This window comes from Drosophila bipectinata, chromosome XL (assembly GCF_030179905.1).
Source record: "Drosophila bipectinata strain 14024-0381.07 chromosome XL, DbipHiC1v2, whole genome shotgun sequence".
NCBI classification, from domain to species: domain Eukaryota; kingdom Metazoa; phylum Arthropoda; class Insecta; order Diptera; family Drosophilidae; genus Drosophila; species Drosophila bipectinata.
The window spans coordinates 6,776,803-6,793,214 of record NC_091734.1 but is presented as its reverse complement, the minus strand read 5'-3'; the positions used below and the strand labels follow the sequence as shown (position 1 = coordinate 6,793,214).

Genomic DNA, 16,412 nt, shown 5'->3' with positions numbered 1-16,412 from the left:
GGGCTATTAAGATCAAGCCAATCAGTTTCTCAGACAAACTAGTCTCTTAGTATTTAATCATTAGACTCCCCAGACTTTCCACAAACCATTCATTTTTCTACTAAGAAGTACATCAGATAGATACAGCTCCTAAAGTGTGTATAAACTTCGTCTTCCAGGTGCCTACTCTAGGTAGAGTCTCCTATAATTTCAGTTAGTAATCTTGGCTTTTGAGTAAGATCTTGGCAAAATCAGGCATGCAAAACGTTGCGGGCCATTTACTTAGCCTTAAATTCAGACGCCCCCCAGCCCAGCCCACACTCTGCCATCGTGGTATAGTCACCCAGTGTGCATATCCAAGCAACGTGCCCAGCATACGCAGTCTAGAATTTCCAATGGCAGCCGCTGAATGTGGATCGAGGTTGACAAGTGAAACCGTTTACTTACCATATAGCCCCCGGACTAGGTGGCCCCCCCCCCCCCCCCGCCAGTGGGACAGGTAGAGAGGCATTCTGGCCATGGCATCGGTCATTGACAGCCGATCGGCCGAACTTTCACTTGGCCCGATCATTAGCATGGCATCATCATCACACAACCATCACCCATCACATCACCCATAGCCCCTCATCATGGTGATCGTCATCCCATTGTTATCATCCGTTGTCTTGATTGTTGAGTAATCCCAACCTAGATCGGATCCGCTGAGGGGGGATCTGATATAACTGATATAACGACAAGCGAAAGTGAGATCGTAACGAGAATCTCAAGAATAGCCACTGAGGAAATGGTTCATAGTCTTAGGAGGTAACAAACCCACAGAGTAGACAGATAGTTTCTTTCTTTTTGGACAGAAAAATAGAGATTGCCGTTTTATTTTATTTGCTTGGCCCAACAACAACAACAAGTTTGATTAATTTTTTAAGATTTCATAGCTAAGAAGCGAGTTTAGATTAAGATCAGCATTCACGAAGGAAAAAAAGAGGATTCAAAATGGCGGCTTCTTGCTGGTGGAGGCCACGGGGTGCTCCTCTACCTTGTCTATGTCCGAGCTGTCGATGGAGAGCTTAGCGGGCGCCATCGCCGGCAGGAGCAGGAACTCGTTGAACAGAAAGTCCGCATCCATGGACTGCGTCTTGCCGTGGTAGCCCCGGATGATGCCCTTCTTGGGTGGCTCGATGAAGCGCTCCTTCACGATCAGAGCTCCCGGCGATGGGGAAGGGGACGGCGACGGCGAGGCGGAAGCCGATGCAGACGCGGAGCAGCAGGTGCTTACGAGGCGGCCCAAGTGGGCTGCTCCCGCCGACGCTTCCCGCTCCACTGGCTCTCCACCCCGGCCGCCTGGTGCGACTGTTCCTCTCTGGTGCTGCGGCGATCCCCCCAGAGCAGCGCTGCTCACGCCGCTCTTCAGGTTGATGCAGCTCTGGGTGTGGCTCACGTTGGAGTAGTCCCCAGTGGCCTGCATGGGCACCCGCTTGAGCGTGTTGCTCTCGAAGGGAAAGTTTGAGTTCGACGTGGACTGCGTGAGATTCTCGAACTTGCGCAGCCGGGCATCCTGCCGCAAATGCTGCGCCGACGGTATGTTGATCGAAGCGTGCAGAGCAGCCGCTCCAGCTCCTCCGCCGGCCACCGAGCCACTGGAATCCGTCTTGTCCGTACCGCTGCCCGCGGTAGTGCCCTCGAAGAGGCTTATCTGTTTCTGGATGCGCGGCGACACCGGATCGTGGGCCCGTCGCACCTGACGCACATGCTCCGGCGACGCCTGGGTGACCACACGGACGGGCAAAGCGAAACCGAAGCGCGGATCGTCGCTGGCCACCTCCGGCGGAGCTTCGGCGTGGCTGGGGCAGCAGTAGCAGGTCTCCAGGTGAGGTTCGCCGTCCGCGGGCAGCGACGGAGTGGTGGCCGCCGACAAAGTGGGGTCCTCGTCGTCCTCAAAGCCCTGAAATCGTGAAAGTTTCACTATCATTATAGTCTTTATCGTTGCGTAGAGTCCACTCACATCCATTGAGAGCGACATGGAGCCCTTGTTGGCCACCATGCTGAGATTCAGATCCATACCGAAGCTGACTGGGGTGAGGCAAGTGCTTCCACTGCCTCCGCCACCGGCTTCCTGCTCTCCAACGCTCAGGAAGAAGCCTCTGCCAAGGGTGTCCTGGTTCAGAGGCTCGAACTGTCCGTCCTCGTCGTGCTCGAACTCGACGTTCTCCATGGTTATCTCCAGGCTGCAGGATGGGGAGTGGCATTACACCTTTGAAAGGGGGATCTGTTCAGTTGACTTACCTGCTCTCCACTTCCGGTGGGAGAGATGAAGCCTCCTCCTGCTCCTCCTCTTCTTTTGGCTTCTCCTCTTCCTTCTCCTCCAACGAATATCTATCCTGTGGCTGCCAAGCTTTTAACCCAAAAAGGGGAAGGACGATCAAGGATGTTAGTTCACAGTCACATGTTAGTTAATAAATGAAATAAAAATCGCAAAATTCAAGATAAAAAGGTTGCGCTCCGGCAATCTTTATTTCGAAACTTCAGAACAAAAGGCTAAAGGACCAAAAATAAATATATATCCACCAAATCTGTACAATCCATAGACATATATGTATGTATAGAAGAAATATGTATAGAGTGAAAAAAAGGTGTGCATTTAGTTTAAATGCTTGGCTCAGTTGAATCCTCTGAAAAACCAAAAGAAAAAATAAATAAATCACTTGGAAAACGAAACTTAAGCATAGGACATGGATTTTCCTCCACCAGGATAAGGACTTTTAATACTTTTCTGGTTAGAAAGTACCGTTTACAACAAATAATAATCATTAAAATCAAATAAAATAATAATAATAATAGACATTCATGATAAGAAAACGTAAACAAATAAATTTAATGAATTCCAACAAGCGTATTATGGATTTGGAATTTTTGCAGCAAGTGGACATAAGGGGATATGGGTTTCCGGGTTCCGTGTCTCTAGTACCAATAGTTATCCGACTTGCGGTAGCACTTACGCTTCGTGCCCGGCTCCTGGTTGGAGGACCGGGGGTCCGCCCTCGACTGGCTATCCAGGGAGCACTGCCTGGCCGAGCTGGACTCGCTGCCGCCGCGTGGCACCTCCGTGGGTGTGGCCGTGGCCGTAGTGCTCGAGGGCGTCACATCGACCAACGTCGGCGGTCGGTGCGTGCCGAGCGTCAGGGAGGAGACCGCCGGCAGGTCGCAAGGTGCCTCAAAGCCCCGCGGCGGTGATCCTGTCGGTGTCTTAAAGATCTGCGCCAGAATCATGTCCTGCAGGAAGCTATCCAGCTTACGTAGGGACAGCGCGTTGTGAAGTGTTTCCAGTGGCCGAATCGGCGGCACATCTCCAAATCCTAAGGGATCAGAGATATTGTTAGTAGGTTCCAGACGATAAAGGATTCTAAATAATTGTTCTAATAGCATTGGCAACCCCACTATTTTGAAGTATTCTAAATGGAATTCCTTTGGAATCCGACTATAAGATACGTGGTTGGGAGTACTCACCGGAGGAGGAGACCGGTATCATGTCGCGCAAGTTCGGTGCCGAGGAACTGCCGCTAATGACGGCGGTGCTGAAAAGGCTATTCGTGCTGGTGGCCATCTTTTTGCTAAAACCACCGAAACCCAACATTTTCATATAGGACATCTGGCCGGCAATACTGTGTCTTTGGCGACGCGACGATGTGGACGAGTTCGCCGATGAGACCGAGGCCGAAACCGAGACCGAGACTTGGCTATCTGTGGCGATGGAGTTGGTACAACAAGACGGGGTCGTAGTGGTTGTGATTGTGGTTGTTGTTGAGATTGTGGTGTTATTTGATTGTTTCATGTTGGTGGATGATGGTTGTTGTTGTTGATTGATGATTGCAGTTGCCGTTGTTGATTGTAGAGTGTGTTGTTGTGGTTGTTGTTGATGTTGTTGGAGTAAGTGTTGGTGTAGTTGTGGGTATGGTGGTTGTGGTGGTGGTGCGTTAGTCGAGGTGGGATCGATCGATTGGAGTTGGTTAGTAAATGGTTGATTAGAAGACATTGTTGCTGTATTATCAAACAAAGCTGCTGCTGCTTTTGTTGTTGTTGTTGTTGTTGTTATTGCTGGGATTGGTGTTGGAACTGAGTGTTGTGATGGGGATGTTATTTGTATTGTACCTGATGCGGGTTCTTTGGTGGTTGTTGGTGTCAATAGTGGCGTAACAGTGGCGGTTTCTTGTTCAACAGAGGAGGATGTCGTTGGTGAAGTCACCCAGTCGTTGGAGACGGCGTTTTTCGCGTTTGTCAGTTCTGTGGTACTTGCCGAGGCCGTCACCAACAGCCTCGGCAGATTGTAGACCACCTGGGCCTGTGGCTGAGCCTGTCCTGGACCTTGAACTGCCTCATTTGTGGTCGTGACCTGCTCTTCTATGGGTTCGAAGCAGTTCACAAAGGAGCCGCCGGAGAGCGCATTGGCAGGCGAAACACTGAAGCGAAAGGGATTCTCCGCCAGGACCGGTGCCGAGGCCGGCATGGACAACTGGCCGCAGGAGCTGCTGGTGGCCTTGCGCTGCGCCACGGAGGAGGCGGCTGCGGAAGAAGCCGAGACTGCGGCCTTGTCCATGTCTTGGCAGAGGCGCAGCGTTGAGGCTGTCGGGGAGGTGGTGGCATGTTGCATAGGCGAGAGCGAGGCCACCACCGGTCGCTGGCCGAACTGAGAGCTCATCAGGATGGCCGGAGCCGAGCTGGACAACTGGAAGTCGTCGTCGAAACTGCTGGCACTCGCCTCCGTTACCGGGTCGCCGTGGCCGCAGCCGGGATGCTCCGGATTTGGCGGGGCCGCTTCCGGCGAACAGGGAGCCGGACCCGCCAGGTCGATCAGGCTCTTCGAGTGCGAGTGCTCCTGCACCATCGAACTGCTGCAGTTGCAGCTCAGAGGGCGTTCGTTGGTGGCCAGGGGCGAGATCTGCGGCAAGTGCTGCAGCTGTTGCAGGTTCTCCAGGTCGTCGCCTTCGTCGCAGCTCTCCATGCGGCGCATGGTCAGCACATGGAGGCGCTTGTGGCCAGACGGACCGCACTGTGGCGTCCCAGGACTCAAAGAGAAGTCAATGTCGGACAACGGCAACTCGTTGGTGGACGAGTCGATCTTGAAGAAGGACAAGCTGTCCGTGACACGGATCTGGAGAGCAGTTCGATTGGCGCCCGAGGGATCCGATCCCTTCGAGCTGGCCACGCCCACCCGAGCATTGGATATCTCCCCGAAAGTAGGCCCTGCTGAACCCCCCAAGCAAGCGCCGTCCGATAGCAACATGATCCGAGGAATATGGTTATTAGTTAGGCGTGTGGATGGAGGTGGGCGACCAAATCAATTCCAAGTTCCAGTCAGCCATGTTGGTATCATTGGTGTATTGTTTTTAAATGGTGTTTGTGTGTTTTGTAAATAGAAAACTCATTAGCCGAGATAATCAAAAGTCGAAGATCGCGCAGAGAAGTTTATAAATTATGTGGATTCCATAACAAAAGGACAAGAAACGAAGGAAGATTCGTAAACAAAAAGGAGAAACAAAGGGAAATTATGAGCTATAAAAAATTAGTTAAAAACTTAAATTTGAAATATTTGTTTAGGCTTCAAAGCTTTGCGGTTGCTGGGGTAAGTTCTTTAGTAAGAGTTTCTGTAGTTAGTCGAGAAAAAAATGTACAAAACCAGGCTTCAAAACACTGTAAGTAGAGGTCGCGTCCGATTCGGGTTATTGTGTACTTCTGATCTGTATGAGTTTGTATTTTTGTGGGGGTTATCTGGGGATATGGGTGGATGGAGATTTTGAAGATATGGCGTGGTTGGCCCGAGTCTGCAAACAACAACAACGAGCAACGTACAGACGCAGACTGGGGAACTCCAAAAACCAAGCTTTAGTTTCTCAATATTTTAAAGACTTTTCAAAGACCTTCCATGCACTGAGACAAAAACAAAGGCAAGTGACAGGACAGTGGGAAAACACAAACAAGCAGAAACAGAGAGAGAGAGAGATAGATAGAGACACAGAGAGAAAAAAGGGGGGCAGGATGGGCTCAGCTGGACCCCAGCAAAGATTCCCAAAAAATTTCTTATTGAAGCTCCCTGCATTTTTCCCAACAGGCAAGGAGCTGGGGAAATCTTTCCTGGGGCTCAGCTGAGTCCAGTGGGTCCTGGACAGTGTGGCTGTGTGTGTGTTTGTCGCCGAGACAGTGTGACCAGCATTGCCAAGTACACGGGATTCCGCGGCCAGATGCTTATAGATTTACAGTTTTCCTCAACAGTTTGATATTGTTTTTTTTTAAATGCAGATCGAGAGAAGGATTTGAAGGATGTGTTTGGTGTGTTTTTGTATAGCTGGATGTGAGAGTGTGTGGAAATCTCATCGATCGTTGCACGGTGGAAAAAATGAAAACCAAAAAAATGTTGGGCACAGCTCGAGAAGGGAGAGATAGAGATGAAAATGTTTGTAAAATTCTTCTTCAACAATAGTGAAAAAATTGATTAAATCACAACCGAAAATTCTTCCATTTTACCATTCAAGTTTTGAATATATAAAGAGAGAGAGAGAGACATCTATCTAGGAATTTATAGTATCTATAAAAATATATATATATTGTATATAAAAAATGAGGGGATTCACACTCTGGAGAGGGGTTCACTTTTTTTTTTATAGTTAGCTGGCAGTGTGGGTGGGAGGAAACCGTGAGACGGAACACAGAAAACATAGGAACGGCATGCACAGAACCTCCAAAAATTAAGGACTCAAATAAAAACGTTTTTGAAATAAAAGTATGCACGATTACCACAGAATGAGGAAGGAATACTTCGGAGAAACCGAACTGATGTGCGACAGAAGGTCTGGTTTAGATCTTTCATTGGCAGATTAATTCTAATTTAATCGAAATTGGGTTTAAATATATTATAATTGATGAGGAAACCCAGACCCTCTGCCTAATTAGGATCACACAAGAAACGCGAGGTGTTTGGGGTGGAGGGGATGTGTTAGACAAGAACATGACGGGGGTTAGAGGAGCTGGAAGGCGGGTGTGGCTGAACAGTTGGGTGGTTGGGTCTCAGGGTTGGTGGGTTCGTTCAGACCCCAATCCTAAATCCGATTCCAAGCCCAAACCGCAGCCCAATCTCAAGCCCGCCCAAGAGGCTGCTGCGCAGGCGGCAGGCGGCAAGCTTTGCTCGATCGACGTGCCCGAAAAAGAGAACGACATACGTACCCGGTTCCTTGGGACAGACGCCGGAGGTGGCCCTCTGCTCGAAGCTGCGGGATCGCGGCTCACAGTCCGGACTCACCGCCCGGATGTCGGGACTGATGGGCCGCAGCTGTTGCTGCTGTTGGGAGAACTGGGCCTGCTGCTGCGACGCCAGCTCCTCGTTCAGCCTCTTGGCCAGATCCATGGCCTCGTGCCCGCTGACCGTGTGGTGGGCCCCAATAGGTATGGGCTTCGACTTGAACTGCTTGGAGCGCAGCTCCAGGCGATTGAATCCAAAGGCCATCCCGCTCGCCGCCGTCTGTCGCTCGGCGCTGCGATCTCCGCTCCGCTGGCCATTCTGGTGGAAAAGATAACTAAAGGATCTGCTGGAAAGAGGACTTCCAGAACTCACCCCTCGCTTCTTGCTCTGCTGGTCTTCGTTGGAGCAGGCGGAGTCGTTCTCCTCCTCGATCCGCGAAGGATTCGACTCGTCCGAGGACTGCAGGCTGACGTTGCAGGCATTGTCGCCGTGGGAGTGTGGCCGGAATCCTGGACCCGGCGGCAGGTTCTTCTGCACGCAACAGTTGACGCCCGGACTGAAGTGGAGCTCGACGTGGAAGCGTTCCTCCGATGTGGGGTCCTTCGTGGGATCCTCGTACAGCATGATGACAATCTGGGACATGTAGTTGAGCTCGGACACCATCGATATGTAGTCCATGGCCCGGCGCCACTGCTCGTCCGTGACGACGTTTAGCAGGCCGCCGTACCGGAGCACTGTGAGCAGCGAGTGGACGTGCGACTCGCTGGTGAAGTAGAGCCGGGTCCTTACATGCCTCTGGGGACTGGCCACCCCGTGGCTGTAGTGTGGATTCAGACGGTTCATGAACTCGTCCTCCACCTCGTCGATGTTCCGCTGGAGGTCGCCCTTAATCTTCCGGAGAAGTGGCGAACATATTCCCTGACCAATGGCCAGCTTCTCCTGCGGTGTCAGGCCGTACTCCTGGGGGATGACGATGTCGGCCAGATTCTTGGCGTAGATGTAGAGCTCCTCGGCCTGGTCGTACTGCAGCGTGTGCTGGTTGTGCTGCAGATCGTACTTGATGCAATCGTAGATGTCCGGGATCTTGGAGATGTCGAACAGCTTTGACTTGGTGCTGAAGTCCTTCTCGATCTTCTCCCAGCGGCAGCGCATCAGGTCCCAGGTCTCGCCGTGGTACAGGATGGCGTCCTTGGTCTTTGGATCGTCCTTCTTGATGCTGATGATGTGCAGCAGCTCGCGGATGAGCAGGTGCACGTGGTGGCAGCAGTCCACCGGATTCTTGACAAAGTCCAGGGCCTGGTTGATGGACTTGCTGTTGCAGGGATTGATCAGCTCGCGGTCCACCTTGGTGAACTCGCGATCATTCTGCATCAGGTCGTGCAGACGTCCTTTGGCTCTGTAGGAGGAATAGGATTATAAGGAGGTCATGGAGTAGCACCCCGTCATACTTACAAGTTCTGGTACTTGCTCGAGTCGCAATCATTGTCCAGCAGTCCGTTTGTGTTGGCGCTCTTCACCATCTGGACGAGAATGGGCGTGAGTTCGCCCTCCAGGGCCAGCAAACCCTTCGCAAAGGCGGCGGCGGTCATCTGGACTCGCCCCTCGTCCGAGGCGTAGATCTTCAGATCGTGACGGAATGTGGAGTGCAGCCTGGAAGAAGGAAATAATGTCAACACCGGCATGGGAGACAGTGGACGTGACGTGTCACCTCAGAAGGCCCAGTCCCTGGGTGCCGGAATAGTCCGATCTGCCCTGACCGCCCGGATACATGCACCGGAAGATTCGGCCCAACTCCTCTGCCTGGATCCTTCCAGCCGGCGTCAGTTCCCCGCCCCACTTTAGGATGAGCACCAGCGAGGGCTCAACGGGTGTGTCCGCTGCAAGATGGTAGGACTCTTTTAGGTAACTAGCTAAGGACATGATTGAGGAGAGCCTACCTGACTTGCTGTCGTCCGAGCTGGAGCCACGAGGTCTTCCCCGCGGCTGGTACTTCATCTGGACCTTGCGGTTGATCCCCGAGAAGTGACCGTACATCTCGAGCACGTTCTTTAGCTGCTCCAGCTTCGACTCCTTCTCCTCGATCTCGGCGTGGGCCTTGGTGTGGATCTCGCTGAGCAGGAAGCGGGCTATGTCCAGGATCTCCTGCAGCTGCTTGGGCCGCTTCAGCTTCACGTGGCCCAGCTTGTAGCCGTCGTACTTCTCGAAGATCTCGAAGAACCTGCGGAGAGATTAGCAAACCTCAAACACTGCTCTTGAAGGAAAGATTCTAACACCTACTTGGGGTGGCGCACCTCCACCTTCATCTTCTGCTTGGGGGTGCGGTCGCCGTGGCGGATGACGGCCACCACGCAGCGCAGCTCCATCATCTTGCCGAAGGTGGTGGGCACGATCGGGGGATCGTCCAGCTGGAAGGGCACCGACCACGGGATGTGCAGCGTAGGCGTGAGCTCCCGCAGGATCATGTTTCCCAGAATCTTGGCGCAGTCGTCGTAGTACTTGTTGGAGTTCTTCACGAAGCTGAAGCCGTTCACGTCGCACACGTAGGACTTGCCATTGGCCCGGAGCAGGTCGAAGCCGCAGACAGTCTGCTTGAACGCCAGACACACCTTCCGGGAGATGAGCTTCTCGGAGTGGTTGAGGATGACCGGGTAGCGGATCTCTTTGCCCTCGCTGTCGCGCTCCACCTTGCCGTCCAGGGCCGGGCTCTTCCTGGCCTCGGCGTGGGCGTAGTCCGGGCCCACGGTGTACACCTTGACGTCCGTGCCTGAAAAGTATACTAAGTTGTAAAGGTGATGCTGGATTCAGTGCGTTCGACTGGCGGCCACTGGTACTGTGTGTTGTGTGTTCTGTATAGTTTTTGTTTCAGTTTGCTAGTATAATTCAAACGATTATATTAATTCATTCATAATTGTGACGACGATGAGCGGCGCGTGCGGAGCTAACGCAGGACAGGCACAATGGGCGATGGATGCGATGCTGCGCTGTTGCATTGGTTTGTACATGATGTGGTCTACGGGGATCCAGCCAAAGCCATGACAAAAACAAACAGCCAGAGCGGGATTATGAATTAGCGGGTGTCTAGAGGGGCAGGAGCTGTGATGGGTAAGCAGGATAGGAGGTGCAGGAATGCTGTGCTCTTCCATCACCGCACGGGGGAAAACAGGGAGGCAGGATAGGATCAAGGATCGAGGAATAGTACCTACAGCTGCATAGAGCATGGGAGCATAGTGAGTGGCAAGTTGCATACCATCGGTGGGCATAAAGTCCTCGTAGATGAAGGAGCCTGTCTTGCGCACCCGCGACTCCGGCGAGTAGACGCTGCTCCGGCTGCCAATCTTCCGGAACAACCGCTGGCTTCCTCCGCCCGCTGACGTCGGGTAATAGATGTAGATGTTGTGGTCCTCCGCCGAGACCGGTTTCTCCACGAAGGGCTTGTTAAAGGTAATTCCATTGACCTCGACATGGTCCTCTGACTCGATGAGTTCATGATCTGTGGGTGGGAGGATCTCAAGTTAGTGGCGGTGGATAGGAATTACTATTCACCAATGTGAGACTTACGCTTTGGATCGGGAGAGTCCCGATCGAGGACGGCGTAGCGCGGTATCTCGATGCCCTCCTTCTCGAGAATGGCGTAGACCCGCCTGCGATCCTGGATGTCGTACTGCATATGCAGGTTGTTCAGCACGAACGGATTCCGCAGCTGGGCGTACTCGATGGCCTTCTCCAGCGGGAATCCCTTCGAGTGGAACGAGACCAAACAATCGCAGGTGGGCCAGTTCTGGACGGGCTCTCGCAGGATCACATTCTCCTCGAACGTGACCAGCTTGATGAACTCGAATTCGCCGAGTCTCGTCAGGATCTCCTTCATCGGCTTCGACTGTGTCTTCTTGGCCATCGCACATATTCCCACGACCACCTGCTTGCTGTTGCTGGAGGAGGTGCTGGTGTCGGAGTCCATCCCGTCATTGCTGTCCCCGAAGTCAGTGTCGCCCTTGGAATACAAAAAGAAACGGGCATGAATCAGACTGCTAAGCCTGCGCTTCCGCCGCACTACGCCGCCCACATAGCCCCCGGACTTGGGCGGCGGCAAGGTGGGATGCAACATTAAGACGGCGCAATCGGTTCCCTGGCAATCAGGCAATGCAGGCAGCGGGCAACAGGCCCCAGGCAATGGACGGGGCAGACACTCCCTACTTCGACAACTACTACCTGCCTTCCACTCGTTCTTGGTTTGCTTCAAAGTGTTTCTTTTTTTTTTGGATTTTTAATGTGTGCTTTTTTTCAGGAATATCAAAGTGTCACTTGCTCCTGGGGATGAATGAGTCCCTAAAGGGGCAACACCTTGCTTCATCTATAGTCTTACCTCTGCCGCATTCACACCCTCGACACCCACTCACTAACTTGCATTTTTTTCTGGTTTTTTCTAATATTTTCCAATACTTTAGCTAATAAATATACACTTTATATGAACGAACTGTAGACAAACGATAAGCCGGCTCAGTTCCCCCAGCCATCAACGTAGTAATTAGCTTTCATTTAGCGTATAGTTCCCTCCCGGTCCGACCTCGAAACCCAATCCTCTAGAGTCTAGTTCCAGACCTACGTTCAAGCAAATATCGCAGAAGCAGAAGTCGTCACTGTCCTCGTCGCTTCCGTGGATGGGAGCGTAGTCCTCGTAGTCGCTGACATTGAAGGGACCGTACTCTCCGTCGTCATCGTCCTTATTTGGCCACGAGCCCGGCAGGTTCTCCTTGCCGCCCTGGACTCCGGCACTCTGGCTGCGCCTCTGCCTTTGCTGCAGCAAGCGATTCCGGCGCAGACGGTCACGGCCACGAGCCCTGCGCCGCCTTCGGACGCCGCCATCGCCGGGCCCGGGGTCCATACTATGGCGACGGATAGATTGGGGCTGTTGGGCGCCCAGGCTCTCCGGAATATCGGATCCGGGCAGAGCCGTGGCGGCAGTTACGGCTGCTCCAGCGGCAGCAGCGGCGGCCTCGAGCTTTTTCTTGTGCCTCTGGTGTCGCGAACGGAGTTTCTTGAGGCGCCACCAGTCCTTGAACCACGTCCACTCCATACTTTTAACAGTTCTTTCACAAAAAGGATATTCCTCCTGGAGTCTATCTTCAGAGGACTACAAATAGATTTTCACTTTCGAAACGTCATTTGTTGGCCGTTTCCAGACTGAACTTGTTACCAATGGCACATTAGTTTGGCAACACTGTTATAGGGTCTGGAATTCCGAGACAATCGGCCAGTACGTGCCCGATACACAGATGACCCAGCCCGCCGAATAAATATGGGGGAAAAAAAAGCACGAAACTGAAATCGGCGCACGACGAGATCGCTCCACCGACTACCGGAACGCGACTGAACGAAGCTGAGGCGAAAAATCGGAATAAACCCCAAGGTACGGGTCCCTGGGGTCGCTGGGCATCCAATAGGGCCGTATCGGATTGGATCAGATCCGATCATCGTCTTGGGGGAGTGGGAGTGCGCCAATTGGTCTGCCAAACCCACTCGCCTTCCCATTTGGCTGATTGAGAGATTACGGAGAGAAACGGGGCAAAAGAGGCTTCTACGGAGACAGCCGAGAGAATAGGCGAGGGAACACTTGGAGAAATATATGAATATAGCAGTATTGTTTAAGTATTCCAACCTATCGTCAGATAATCCCCCTTATATGCCAACATTTCTACAATGAAAGTATATAGTTCGGAAACGTTTTTTTTTTGGGGAGTAGCAAGAAACAATCGGTTCGCTATCTGTGTGTATAAATATTTCGACATACTAAGGCGTTATCATCGCCGCTCTTATTTGTTGACGACATGACTTAACTACAAGTTATATAGAGTCGACGTCCGACGTCCGATCGAAAAGTGCTAATGAAGGCAGCGGCGACAATGGGAACAAAAGCATTAACAGGAACAATAACACAAGCCACAACAATTAACCGGTAACTGGTGACCTCTAAGCGGTGGGGTGGTGGGGCGGCAGGGCTAACCGGTAACCTCCAAGCGGTAACCGGTAATGAGCGGCCCCCGGAACCGATAAGAGCTTACGATGATAAGAGTTTGGGTGGGCGGGGAGGTCTCTACGGGAGCCTACCAACCAGCAACCCCACAAAGAGCCAATTGATCTGGCAAATAGTCACATTATATATAAATATTTTATGTCTATAAATCGAAGCCCCGTCGATAGAGCTCTGTGTATTATTTCCGATCGTTAGCACTAGAGATCTCCCAATTTGGTAGGTGAAAATCCGACAATGGCCACCTCACGACTCACAGACACAGATTCAGATTCAGAGATACAGGTGTAACTTATCTCGCACTGACAGGCCAGAGGCCCTATAGCCCCCCAAAGTGGGGGCACTATAGCTATTGCAGAGCTATTGCAGAACTATTACCTGATTCACGGATGCCGTGATTGGCACTGATCGCTGCTGGCCAAGAGCCGAGCCTAGAGGCCTGTTCAGAGGGTTCCTTGGAAAAGGTTGAAGCACTTGTATAAATATAGAAACCGACAAGCCCTGCCGATTCTGAGAGTCTGGGTATTAGATACTACACTATAAAAAATATATAATGCCTTTAGTAAGGGTACTAAAAAGTACCCAATAAAGTACCCTGATTTTTTCTGCCAACAAAGGTAAATAAATAATACGTATATGCAGCGAGCCATGCAGTTCATTAGCACCCGACTTAATACCGATCAGCCCCAAAGTATGAAGTGAAAAAATTACCGGAAGCAGCCCCAAAAGACTTCTTTCTTTGGATTCCATATGGATCGTGGTATTGGGGCAATAAATACCTGGTTTAGGTTGCTCGCCCAGCCAGTGAAACCTCTCCTTGGCAAAGTCCGAACCCGACTGAGGTTCAAGACGCCACCCAGAACTCCAGACGGTCCCAAAAAAAAAAGCACGAAAAAAAAAGGCAAACAATCGGGCAGGCAAACAAATTGAACAAATAACGGTCTAACGGGCTAATTAATTAATGCAGCCAAGGAGACAAAAACTTAATTAAAATTTAGCGCGCAAACAATTGAACTGAAACGGAAATAAAGCCAGAATAAATAAACAAGGAAACTGCCAGCCAAAACCAAAAAAAATAAGAAAAAAAATCAACAAATAAAAATATATTTTTTTAAAAAATCACCGGATGGGAGAAAGATGAGGAACGCGGCTCCAGCGGCAACTCACTGATGTCAGTCTCTGGGGGTGGAGGGGTTGGAGGGGCGGTGAATAAAAGCGAGAATTGTGATTAAAGAAAAGGATAGCCTCCGAACGACTCTACACTCTCTACACTCAGAAAGGCATCTCTGATTCATTGTTTTTAATTAGCGCCAATTAAATTAAATTAAAATCAAAATCAAAGTGAGAGGCAGCGACGCCTTGAGTTCAAAATTGAAAATCAAAAATGTTTTTCTCAGTGTGTAGTTCGTCGTCTAGAACTTTGGGGCACACCCACCGCCCAGATTCGGAGTGGAGTTTACGTGCGTCAGCCAGCGACGTCCCTGCTCCTCCGCTACCGCCTCCGCTCCCGCTGCCGCTGCCGCCGTCGACAGCGCTGTTGGGGAGCCTGCGTCTGCTGCTCCTCCTGTCGCTGGACAGCGGCGACGTCGGCTCCAGCCGCGACGTCGCGCACTGCTGCTGCTGCTGCTGGTGTAACTGTGACCGCCCCCGCCGCCCCCAAACTTATCGAAGCTATTGCCCATTTGTTGAACTGCTTTAAGGGAAGAGCAAATCAATTTACATACATATAGAAACAGGGGCAGGGGCGTTGGCAAGTGGGCGTCCAAGGAGCAGGACCCTACATTTTGAAAAATCCTTGAAAATGTCCTGCCAACGCCACTGCCCGCTCTGAGAGTGGGATGGAGTGGGGAGAGCGAGGCTTGGAGAGAGCGAAAGCTTTTGGCATTGACATTGAGACTATAGTCAGCTGTTGTTGGTTGTTGGTGGGGGGGACAAAAAGAAGAAGAAGAAGCTGCTGCTGCTGCTGCCGCTGCCACTGCAACAAACACGCAAAAAGTCAGGGCCAGACCCCCCACACATGCAGAGAAGACTACAGCAGCGGTCAGGATGATAGTCATTACATGGATCACTCCGCAGTAAAACTTATTTGTTAAATTATAAAAGCTCCGGCCCAAAGCTAAGCCTAACTTTAGTCAATAGATTATTTTTAATAAACTTTGGATCGCCCATGCTCTGCTACTGTGACCGCCGCTGCACAATAACACATATCGCCGTAATTTTGGGGATTTTAGTAACTGAGTTTAGTAAGTGATTAAGAAATAGATCTGTTGAAAGTAGAAGAAAATGAGAAAAGCGCATACGTTGCCATCCTGACCCAAATAGAAGCCGACGCGGTGCTGCTGCTGCTGTCCCCCCGCCGACGTTGACGTCGAAAGCGGATGCTGACGCTGCTGCTGCTGCTGCTGTTGTTGATTGTGGGCGGCTGCTGAGGCTGCGGCGGCAGCACTGCCTTGACGCAGGTCCTGATATCCTGATTCCAGCTCGGTGTACGACATTTAATAATACTTTTTATTCTGGATGTTAGTGCGTGTTAAAGAATAGCAACAAATCCAACAACAAGACTGCCTTTTTGCATTTCACATGACGCACACACACGCACACCCACACACACCCCTCGCTGGGATCTAGCCGCGCTTCGAGTGCTATTATTATATATTAATTTTTTTTAATAAGAAGTCTGCACCATCAGTAAAAACAAAAACATTCGCCGTCTCTGTTTAGCCTTCGATTTTCTTGTATTTTTTTTATTTTTGTCACCAAGAGTTACGAAAGAAATTCTGCTGCGTTGAATCTTTTTTGAATCTTTTCGGCGGGCAATGTAATGCGCGGGAATTGGCGTTGCGGGAAGATGCGGGCAAGGGGGGCCAAGGGATTGTGAGTTATTAATAATTGTTTATTTAACAGTTCAATGATGGTTTATTTTATCGGCTTAACACGCACGCACGTCCGCTCGCTGCAAAGCTTTCGCCAGATGGCCGAATCCGATTTCCACCAAACGCTCTCGGCAGTCCCCGAAAACCCACTAAAAAATCCTACTTTCCCCCTAATTTCAAAAGTGTGTTAAAGTTTACAAATAACTATCTAAAAAAACAAGGTATTCACCCCAAAAAAAAAGCACAAAACTTTTATACTAAAACAAGTATCTAAATAACTTTTTTAAAGGGCATATTTTTAGAAATT

At 51.0% G+C, this 16,412-nt stretch overlaps 2 protein-coding genes across 12 annotated transcripts; both read right to left on the bottom strand.

The window, feature by feature from the left end:
* Window positions 1-824: 824 nt before the first annotated feature.
* LOC138927686 (inositol hexakisphosphate and diphosphoinositol-pentakisphosphate kinase-like) lies at window positions 825-2,387 on the bottom strand. The gene is made up of 3 exons (XM_070282844.1): window positions 2,260-2,387; window positions 1,979-2,201; window positions 825-1,918 (listed from the first exon to the last, which is right to left on the bottom strand). Exons 2-3 carry the CDS (start codon window positions 2,186-2,188, stop codon window positions 965-967), a joined length of 1,164 nt encoding a protein of 387 aa, XP_070138945.1. The 5' UTR covers window positions 2,189-2,201; window positions 2,260-2,387; the 3' UTR covers window positions 825-964.
* Window positions 2,388-2,453: 66 nt separating this feature from the next.
* Window positions 2,454-16,219, bottom strand: l(1)G0196 (inositol hexakisphosphate and diphosphoinositol-pentakisphosphate kinase). Of its 11 annotated transcripts, none has more exons than XM_070282825.1 (12): window positions 11,808-12,562; window positions 10,763-11,195; window positions 10,452-10,694; window positions 9,482-9,980; window positions 9,142-9,422; window positions 8,913-9,081; window positions 8,657-8,854; window positions 7,577-8,600; window positions 7,189-7,522; window positions 3,481-5,214; window positions 2,973-3,329; window positions 2,454-2,645 (listed from the first exon to the last, which is right to left on the bottom strand). In XM_070282825.1, the coding sequence occupies exons 1-12, from the start codon at window positions 12,276-12,278 to the stop codon at window positions 2,620-2,622; spliced, it is 5,769 nt and encodes a 1,922-aa protein (XP_070138926.1). In that variant the 5' UTR covers window positions 12,279-12,562; the 3' UTR covers window positions 2,454-2,619. The 11 variants fall into 11 exon arrangements, with proteins under 11 accessions (XP_070138926.1, XP_070138927.1, XP_070138933.1 ...); XM_070282826.1 differs by lacking the exons at window positions 2,454-2,645; window positions 11,808-12,562 and adding exons at window positions 14,356-14,411; window positions 14,668-14,922 and having other exon boundaries at window positions 2,818-3,329; XM_070282832.1 differs by lacking the exons at window positions 2,454-2,645; window positions 11,808-12,562 and adding exons at window positions 11,414-11,512; window positions 11,568-11,689 and having other exon boundaries at window positions 2,818-3,329.
* Window positions 16,220-16,412: the final 193 nt, after the last annotated feature.